The sequence below is a fragment of the Pistacia vera genome, unplaced genomic scaffold (genome assembly GCF_008641045.1).
Source record: "Pistacia vera cultivar Batoury unplaced genomic scaffold, PisVer_v2 Contig100, whole genome shotgun sequence".
In the NCBI taxonomy this organism is placed as follows: domain Eukaryota; kingdom Viridiplantae; phylum Streptophyta; class Magnoliopsida; order Sapindales; family Anacardiaceae; genus Pistacia; species Pistacia vera.
In genome coordinates, this window is record NW_022195028.1 from 1,904,661 (window position 1) to 1,915,361 (window position 10,701).

General features: G+C 34.5%; 1 protein-coding gene across 1 annotated transcript; it reads right to left on the reverse strand.

Moving 5' to 3' along the window:
• Nucleotides 1-1,075: 1,075 nt before the first annotated feature.
• On the reverse strand, nucleotides 1,076-2,518 carry LOC116129009 (G-type lectin S-receptor-like serine/threonine-protein kinase LECRK3). The gene is made up of 3 exons (XM_031414783.1): nucleotides 2,465-2,518; nucleotides 2,143-2,255; nucleotides 1,076-2,042 (listed from the first exon to the last, which is right to left on the reverse strand). The coding sequence occupies exons 1-3, from the start codon at nucleotides 2,516-2,518 to the stop codon at nucleotides 1,076-1,078; spliced, it is 1,134 nt and encodes a 377-aa protein (XP_031270643.1).
• Between the last annotated feature and the right edge of the window lie 8,183 nt (nucleotides 2,519-10,701).

Consider the following 10,701-nt stretch of genomic DNA (forward strand, 5'->3'; position numbering starts at 1 on the left):
ATATATATATATATATATATAAATAAAAAATTCGAGTCCAAAAGAATAAGTAGAGTAAAAGTAATATAATCCTCGAATTCCCCGCGGGTCGGGTGTAAAATAAATAAATAAATTCATTGATTATAATTTGGAGAAGATTGAGATTTTGATTGATTATTTTTAAACATTATCTTACTGACAAAATCTTTAGATAAATATTTATTAATTTGTTGTGTATCAGAGAGTCATGTGTTTCACAGTTTGTGAAGAGCAGTTTTAATTAATTTCAATAACACATCAATTAAGCAGACAATTAACCGTAAAGAACGGCAAAACACAAAGTTCATGAAGAAAACCTAGTCCAAACTGTCGGCTNAGCCAAAGAACATTGTACTAAAGCTGAAATTGATTGTATTTTGTTTTTAAAATATTTCTTACAATTACCTGGTTTAGTTGTTTTTTAAGTTCTAACTTTCTTTACAAACTAATATTGGGTCGGTTAAATAATTAAAATAATAATTTTTGCATAAAAAACCATGAAAATATGTCGTTTAGTGTTTATTATTGGCGTCTTAATGAAGTCTGAATTTGTTTTTTTTTTTTTTTTAAATGGGATTTATGCACATGAGAATTCCTGTAGTTTTTTTTTTTTTTTTTTTTAATTTCTTTATTGCATTTATCTCTACTTTTGTATCTTAACGTGTTCAACATACTCTACTAAATAGCTTGCATCAAAAGAAAGTGTTACTACATTGCATTTACATAAAAGGAAATCTGACTATAGATGTTTTACATAACATAAATATGCACATATGAAAGAAGTAAAAGCTTTAGTAATGTTGACAGTGATTTCAGCTCAGGGTCGCGCACGAGATTCCCCAAGTAAGGAGACTGAAAGTGTTGCAGGAATTTTTAAAAATCTGAAAATTTTCATTACATAATAGGGATATATAAGAACAGATTCTAAAACACAACACCCCCGAACCTAAAAATTTACAGAGCACATTGCAATACTGGTTTATATTTTATTTCCTATATGTAAAATGATACTTAAAGGGGCTAACGACACAGACAAATTAAAACAAACGCATGTAACCTAGATGCAGCTAAGATAAGAAGTAGGATTTGGAGGAATTGGAATGTCAACAGTCCCTTCCAACATGAGTAAAACTTTCTTCATTGATGGGCGCAATGATGGTTCATCAAGAATACACCAAAGGGCAACTTTAATCATTCTCTCCAATTGTTTGAGCTCCACTTGTTCATCTTCTACTAATTGACTCAGCTCACCCGTCTCAAAACATTGGTAAACCCAATCTTCAAGAATAACTTGATCCTGTGGAAGATTCTGGTCCATGCTTCTTCGTCGACATATGATCTCTAGTAACACAACTCCAAAGCTATAAACATCTGCTTTGATTGTAATGGGCATATTTCGATGCCACTCCGGTGCAACATATCCTCTTGTTCCTCTAATTCCAGTAAAGGTGTTAGTTTGGTCTGGTTTCAATAACTTTGCCAATCCGAAATCAGAAATTTTTGCACACCCATTCTCGTCTATGAGAATATTTTGAGGTTTTATGTCACAATGGATGATTTGAGTCTCACACTCATCATGAAGATACAAAATGCCTGTAGCAATTTGACAAGCAATACCTAGTCTTTCAACCCAGTTAGGTTGCTTTTCAGGTGTGAAAAGTATATCAGCTAGAGATCCATTTGTCATATACTCGTATACCAAGACCTTGTTGGGTCCGTTAGAGGAATAGCCTATAAGACGAACAAGGTTCCTATGATGAGTCCTTCCAATTACTTTTATCTCAGTCAAGAACTCTTTTTCCTCATCAGATAAAACCTTCTCCAATCTCTGCACAGCTACAAACTTCTGACGATTGGCCATAGTCCCTTTATAGACTCTTCCTGAAGATCCCCTACCAACCTCCTCTTTGAAACAATCAGTCATTTTTTCAATATCTGCATAGCTAAATGACAGGGGAGCAATACCTTCACAATATTTGGTGTTTCCATTGCCAGGAATTCTTTTATATGACCACGAATGGTATCTGTAAATGACAATTCCGAAAATTGCCAAAATAACAAGTATAAAAGCAACAAATGAAAATATAATCTTGGTTATGATGTCACTTCGGAGCTCTTTCTCACCTCTTTGGGCTCAATACATCTGAAGAGGGTGTGTATGTAACTTGACGAAAGCAATATTCTTTAATCAGTGTTGAGATCTCTTCTCCCCAAATCTCAAAGGAAGCTTTTGCAGGCTGCATTGGCCATTACTGAAAGTGGCAACTTCACAATTTCCATCCGCCGAACATGCTTGTTCGCAGTCCTTTCGTTGTTGTGACAGATCTGAATATGAAGCATCTTCCCAGACAAGTTTTTCCACTTGTTTAATGGATGATCTGACTGTCCAGACCTTTTGATGCAACTTTCTGATCTGAAATTCTCTCACAGCCAGCAGTTCTATTACCTGGGTTAACAGGAACAAATCCTGGAAGACATCTGCACTCAGGGCTCTCGTCATTTAAAACACAAAAGCTATTATACCCAACAGACCCATCGGGATACACTTATCTTGCAAAGATTCCCACAAAACTGATTTGGAACTTTTTTCAGTCAAATTGTGTGAATAAATCGGATAATCCCATCATAATCAAGTCTCATGAAATAGACATTCCTTCCTTTTGATACCCTCCTTCAGTAATATTCTTTATGTTGAAGCCATGTTATTAAGCAGGTAAGATGGCCATCAACACCAAGATCAGTGAAACATTTCCGCCCGTTCCAGATGTATTAGATTGCCAATAATTATATTCAGTTGCGTCGCACCATCCTTGGGAACTGCACTAGATTTCCGTCTTGAGGCATTATCTTGAGCCGGAATATCCCCGTTGAATGGTCGGTTTCCAAACGCTTGAAAACATTCCCCGATTTTCCGGGAGACGTTGGGTTGGCAAAATTGTATCTGTTGGACGATCGAAACTCTGCCACATAATTTCTTGATCAGATTAGAAGCACAAAGTTGCCAGAATCAAGAACTGAAGCGGAAGAGACCACTCCGGAAGCTTCAGCTATATTAATATCTTGGCCTGGAGTTGTTTGCAGGCGAGACGGCTTCAGTATTAAACAGCAAGTTAGAATTTCTTGGAACTGGTGGGTTATCTCTGTTGGCTGTCCAGACAACATTTTGCTCGGAACCCAGAATGAAAACGCCAACAGCGTAGCCATTGCCTTGCGGATAAAATCCGAAGGCGAAGAGACCGAAGCTGACAGCCATGAGAAGTTTCCGGTGGGTGAAGGGAAGATCCCGGGCTTATATGAGACTGATTCTGTTGAGCTGTAACTGTATAATGAACATAACAGAAAGAATAGGAGAGATTTCATGAGAAGAAACTGAAATTTGATCTTCATATTCTGAAGAATAGAATTTGCTTGTAGTATGAGAACCCGAGATGAAGTGAAAAATAAACTGGAAGGCATATTTAAATTTAAGGTGTATTCAAAAGTCTGCCAAGTCAAGTCGCGTAAATTAAAATTTAGCCTCTTGGAAACATCATAACAGAAAGAATAGCTATCCAGTCTTGAATGAGATTTAAATTTGTTGAAATTTATGTCCTGCTTTATTCTTTCCAAGTGGGAACACGTGAAGATTTAAGGATTTATCTGACTACATCGCCTAACTTTCAATTTGACTTAGTAAATTCAATAGTACTATTCTCAATCGTGGAAAAAAGAGCAAAAGATCATTTAAGTGAAGAGGCCTACACAGTGTTGAATCCTCACCTTCTAATTTTAAGTTTTTAGATAGGATGGCAAACTTAACACCTCCCATCTTTTTAATTTGTTCCTTTTAATGCATTTTTACACCATGGGTAGCGTTCTAATTTTTTGTTTTTAATGATCGAAAATGTCTAAGCCAGCTTACGAGCACCTCACTAATAATTGGAATCCTAAAACTATCAGCCATAAGAGCTCTAGCTTACTCCTATTATCAATCGAGGAGGGACTCGAACTCAAAACCTCTTGAGTAATATACCCAAGAGTCCCTATCGAACCATTCAATCACCCAAAGTAGTTAACATTGACAGTGTTCTAATTTCATGTGTATTTCACAAAATAAATTTATAAGTAGCTTGTTGTTTACCATTGTTGTTTCTTAAAAATTAATCAATCATTAATTAGTTATCTACATTGCATTGGATGTTTCTTCATTTGGGCGAACTAAAGTTTGTATGGGATGCTGTTTTAGGTGTTTAAAGTTATCTTGGGCCTTTGTAGTTTAGTTTGTTGGGCTTTTCTGTGGTCTATTGGAGTTTGGGTCTATGTTGTCATTCCTGCTTTTCGGCTTGTTGGTGTTGTTTGGGCCCGTGTGACTTGGATTAACAACCTTATCATCAGGATGGGACTATTACTTTGATTTGTAATTTTACCCTACAAAGAAATTTTACAAGATATTGTACAGAGTAGCGTGACAAAAAATAATATAAAAATAAATATATATTTAAATCCAATAATTATTAAAAGAATTTTTGATTCATAGGAAGAATGTGGTGTAACCTCAATGATAGTCAATTTTGCACAAAGTAGTTATAGGAAAGAAATATTAATGATATTAAATACATTCAATTTATTATTATTATTATTATAACAAAAATTTATAACACACCTGATACACTAAGTGAAATTGTAATCCATATAGTTTACATATGCTTAGGGGTATTAAAAAAAAATGCAAAAATCGAACCGAACTGAATTTTTGGTTATCCGAAAAATCGGTTTGTTTCAGTTCAAAGAAAATAAAAACAGAATTTTTTGTTCAGTTACTGGTTTGGGAGAATATGGAAACCGTTTTTTATAAAAATATATATTAATATTAAATATTAATTAAAACTGGTTTTCCCTTTAACCAATTCGGTTTCAGTTCAAGAAAATCGTAAACCGAAAAATTGGTTCGGTTCACAAAATCGGTTAATCGGTTTTGAACACCCTATGCTTTATATGTTCACATTGTTTTGTAATAATTATATATTAGTCATTCTCCAATCTAGATGTTCTAAAATTCTTAATGTGCAGATCAAAGGTGAATGTCTATTGTCTAGTACTCACTTAGTTCACAACCCCAAAAATCTGAATCAGGCAACCATATGCTACTTTTGATTTGCAAATTAAAATTTTCAGAATGTTTGTATTTGAATTCCAATTATACATAAACTAGATGGCACACCTACACGTTGCGCAGGTATATTTGTTTATTTCTTATATATTATTGGTTTTTTAGTTTTAAATATATTTTTATGTATTGAAGTTATTTATATTGAATTGATAATTAAGAAAATCAAACAAAAAATATTATATATGAAATAAATAGTATATTTCTATTTTATAAATAAAAGTTATATCTTCAGTATTTATGGATTAGAATATAATATTTCGTTCATGAAATTTGGTTTATGTTTTTTGTTTTTTCTCCCATTGAAGTAAATGAGAATACCGTATATACATTCTTATCTTGTTTATGAATTAACTCCTTTCGATCCTGACTACATCAAGTCGCCATCTGCTAACCCTTAACATCAATACAAGTAAATAACTCAAAAAAAATCCAAAAAATAAGTGAAGATAACTCACCTAGTGATGGAGTGAGATCTCTTTTGTCGCTTTAGACCTCATCCTCATCGTGCTTTCGCATGCCTCGTACGTATCGCAACACTACGGCTACGCTTCTGATTGCTCCAGGACTTCATTGATTTCTCCCAACTGTTCGATATATCATTCATTACAATACGTTATTATTTCAGGTCACTGATGCAACTTCAGCTTCATATTTTACCGAGCACACACTTATGTACAAAGCCCATTACCCAGCATGGCTTTTTAATGACTCAATTTGGTAGGGAGTCACTTCTTAACTGTTTCTTTAAACTGATATCTACAGTAATGACGATTTAAATATAAAGATATACTTATGAATTTTTAACCAGCTAGACTTTTATCCACTGGTTCTCCAAGTCTAGTTTGTCATTCTCATGCAAGCTGTTTCCACTTTGAACAATAATGTATCTTTCAATATTTCAATAGTCCACCAATTCTTTAAAGTCAATACACACCGAGAGAAATTGATATCCCTATTGTTCTCACCCAGCATTACCCATCTTATTACGCTCAACTCTTCTACCAACCCCAAAAACAACAATCTCTTACCCATCTTTGCGTTTATCCACTTCAAGTATAGGACTACGTACACTAGTTCTCAGGGTCAGCAAACTTGCGCTAAGATGAAGAAGTTACCCGCTCCCATGGGTGCTTGTAAACATGCTCTTGTGTATGTGCTTTCACCATCACGATCTATTGAATGTCTGTAATTGTGAGAAAGGAGCACTTAGTGCGTTCAAACAGTTCAAATACAACATTAATTATTCAGGTATGGTCCAATCAACCATTCCACAATAATAATACTAATAATAATAACAAAAATAACGCTAATACATGAAACGCCTCCAAAGAAAGCCACTATCCAGTCCAAATGAGAATCTATTTTTCGGTCATCAAATATGAAAATCTCTACATTTTTCTTCATCCCCTTGCTCTTCATTCAGTAATTTCAAATCACTTCCAAGGTTGCGATTTTGGGAAGCTAAGTCAAATCTTTCTTCTTAGATTTAGGGACTCCTTGTTCTTTCTAATCACTCAACACTTTTGAGGCTAGTGAATTTTACAGAGCTGGGATCATCAACATATCTAGTATTCTATAACAAATGATCACCGTATGGGTTAGATGACTCTGTCTATTCTCCTATAACAAATGATAGTCTCTTTCATACATATTACCTACGTATTCAAATGGACAAATTTCATTCAATTTATTCGTCAGCCAATAGCGTTGATTATATATTTAAAGAAAACAATACCTATGGCCTAAAGGATCAGCATAAATGACATTATCATCAAAACTGAAAACTATCACTCAAGAGAAAAAACCCAAAAAAACCCTAATTAGTAACTCTTGTCCAATTAACAGGCACTCACGCATGTAACACCACGCATAAATCATAATACGTAATCAAGAACACAGAGTCCTTGTAACAACACAGGATTCTTCGGAAACTAAAACCTTACCAAAGACTACAATTGAATTCTTGGCGCGGACCCAAAGAAATTATGCCGTTCCCTTTTTTCTTTCATTTATGCCGAAAGCGTAGATAATGAAAAATCATTAAACAATACAATATTACATAAACCTACCTTGAAATGTATCAGAAAGCACATTAAGTACAATTAAAAAAAAAAAAAAAAAAAAAACCTACACCGTGCCTATGCTGATAATTCAAAAGTATTGATAATTCAAAAGAAAGTAACAAATAACTATAATTTTAAATTAGATTTTATGGAATATTCATATTTGTCAAACTTATGAATTGTGTGTGTGCACATTTCTATGTGCACATAGGTTACCAGAGTTATGTCTTGGCTTGTTTCTTTTCGAGTGTGTGTGCACAACGGTTTGTGTTTACACTCTCGCTTCAGATATTTTGCAACCCAATACGAGTTTCATATCTGATAAAGTGAAAAATATATTGTTTATCTTTGTCTCTTGCTCTTTAGGACCTTTGTACATATGTCACAATATGCTTAGGTGATCTTAGGGAATAAGTTATCTTTCCCAATTTACTTTGTGATCCAAACAAAAAGAAGGAATATTTTCCTTATTTGACCAAACATGGGTCAGCCCCTTGTTGGCTGATGTGGCACTATATTGTTGAGTAAGAAACTCTTCATTATATAATACTATTTCTTGTGTGAATCAATATAACCTTTTGACATTTTGTTTCATTATACTCTAAATTTCTTACAAGATTCTTTTCTCTTAAGGTTCAAGATTCATTTTCCATTTTGTGCCAAAACCTCACCATATCAAACATAGACTTGATGGCTCTTGGAACGTTGTTCCTTTGCTAATGCTGGTGTGTTGCTTCAACACTTGAAGTTTGGTGGTTCACAAGCTATTTTCGGCTGTGTTCCTAACGTGAAGAAGATCCAAGGAGTTGCTACGCGTTGAGGATTCAGAGTGTGGTGCTAAATATAAAGTTGAATAGGGAGTTTTTTTTTATTATAACTTAGATCAACTTTGAACATTATCTTGTAATGTGTTTTTAACTTAGTGGATTGTTTTGTTCTTTACTTTCTGCACTTATGTTTGATATGGTTAAAAACTGGAAATCTCTTAATCAACTTGGTAATATTCTGCTGTACGTTAAAATGGGTACTTAAACATCGAAGTGTGTTAACCAATCTCCAACAAGTGGTATTAGACCTTGTTTTGATAAGTTACTTTAGTAGATCCATACCCATTTTGCTTGTTTTTGTGTACATCTGAATGGTGTTGTGTTTGAACGAAATCTGATTTGTGTTGCGTTTTTTGTTTCAGATCTGCTGTGTGTCTGTGTGTGCACTTCAGTTTGTGTGTTAACATCTGTCTGATTGTTTTTGTCACGAGTTTCTTCACTGAAGGTGGATCTGCTCATAGACCACCTCTGTTAGAAGCACCTAACTATTACACATGGAGACCTAGGATGCGTGCTTTTCTTAAGTTTATAGATGAAAGAGTCTGGTCCATGGTTGTGAAGGGTTGGACAACCCCAGTTATTATTGAAAATGAAGTGTCTAGACCAAAACCTGTTGCTAGTTGGGATGCTAATGAAATAACTCTTTCTAATTATAACTCTAAAGCACTTCATGCACTTTTTAATGCTATTAATGTGAATCAAATGAAAGTCATAGCTAATTGTGAGCTTTCTAAAGATGCTTGGGATAGGCTTCAAGTCAAGAATGAGGGAACTAATGCTATTAAAAGAAATAGGCTTAGAAGACTTGTCACTGATTTTGAAATTTTGAACATGGAAGAGGATGAGACTATAACTAATTTTTATGGTAGAGTTTGTGATATTTCTAATGAATGTTTTGCTTTGGGAAGAACATATTCTAATGCGGAACTTATCAGGAAGTGCTTTGCTCTTTGCCCCGGAGGTTTATGTCAAAGGTCACCATCACTGAAGAATGCCGAGATGTGGATGATATGGACATTGATAAACTCATTGACTCTTTCCAAACTTATGAGCTGATTCTACAACGATGGGAAAAACAAAAACCGAGTAAAGGTTTGGCTCTCAAACATGAGGTTGATTCTAATCCTTTTGATGACTGTGATTCAAGTTCATCAGATGATGAAAATTGTGCTTTACTGACAAAGAATTTTGCAAAGTTTTTAAAGAAAAACATGAAAAAGCCTCATAATAGTGGTTATGGCCGAAAACCTTTTGTGAAAAAGCCTTATGACCATCAAACCCCTAGTACCCTTACAAAAAAAATTTCAAAAGATAAAGAAAAGAAAAATAAAGGTATCAACTGTTTCGAATGTGAGGGTTTTAGGCACATACAATCTGAGTGTGCTAACACTCTAAAAAAGAGGAAAGGTAAAGTCATGGTTGCCACTTTGAGTGAGAGTGAGCATGATGAGAGTGATGATGATGATGATGATTCGGGTGATGAAGCCTTCACTGTGAATCAAGAAGACGGTAAGAGTGAAGTTTTATATTACACTGTAGATATCTATGCTGAGCAACAAGAGGCATATGATAAGATGTATGACCAATGGCGGCTAAAGGTTGTGAAAAAGTTACAATCTCTTGGTATTGAGAATGCTTCCTTGTTCAAACAAAAGAAAGTCTTGTCTGAAAAGATTGTTGTTCTTACTACTAAACTATCTGAGGCTAAGGCCATCATTAATGAGTTGAATGCAGCTTCTCTTAAGCTTGATGAAGTGCTTAGCCAAGGAAAATCCTTCAGAGATTGGTATGGTTTGGAATTCAGTCTCGGTGCGAGCACATCGAAAGATGGTGCTAACATATTTGTGAAAGCCACCGAAACTCTTGCTGAAGGAACTGCTATGAGACAGGTTACAAAGGTATCAAAATTCATTCCTATTTTGTCATTTTTGTAGTAAGAAAGGTCACATTAGACCCAAATGCTTCGGGTTCATTGCTTATTTGAAGAAAGTTTTCAAAAACCATAGTTTTGTTGCTAATGAAAATGATAATGCTAACAATGGTTTTTCCTTCAAAAGATTTTGGAAACCGAAAGCTGATGTGAACAATTTTGTGTCTATTACTTCTTTGCTAGTATTTCAAAATGATCTTTGGTATCTAGACAGTGGTTGTTCAAGGCATATGACAGGTAATAAATCTTTCTTGACTGAACTTGAATCGGTTGACAGTGGACATGTCACTTAGGGAGATGGTAAGAAAGGTAAAATTCTTGGAAAAAGGTTAATTGTGCTTCTTGATTTTCCTATTTTGAAAGATGTCTTATTGTTGATGGATTGAAAGCTAATTTGATTAGTATCAATCAAATTTGTGACAAAGATTTCGTGGTTCAATTCTGAAAGAACAAGTGTCAAATCTTGAATGGTAAAGGTGTTTCTCTACTTGAGGGAAAGAGGTCAAACGACAATTGATACTTGCTTTCTAACCGTGTGTCCTGTTTCAGTTCTAAAACAAATTTCACAAACTTGTGGCATGAGAAGCTTGTTCATATGAACTTCAAGGACTTGGTAAGACTCTTAAAGAAGGAAGTGGTTAAAGGACTACTAAAACTTGAATTTCCAAAAGGTAATGTGTGTGGTCCATGTCAACATGGTAAGCAAACCAGAAT

Excerpts from the sequence above, each read along its gene's own strand:
- LOC116129009 (XM_031414783.1), bottom strand. The coding sequence starts at position 2,518 with ATGACGAGAGCCCTGAGTGCAGATGTCTTCCAGGATTTGTTCCTGTTA. Across the intron at positions 2,256-2,464 it reads ATTTGTTCCTGTTAACCCAG|CCTGCAAAAGCTTCCTTTGA; the intron begins GTAATAGAACTG and ends TGGCCAATGCAG. Across the intron at positions 2,043-2,142 it reads GATGTATTGAGCCCAAAGAG|ATACCATTCGTGGTCATATA; the intron begins GTGAGAAAGAGC and ends TGTCATTTACAG.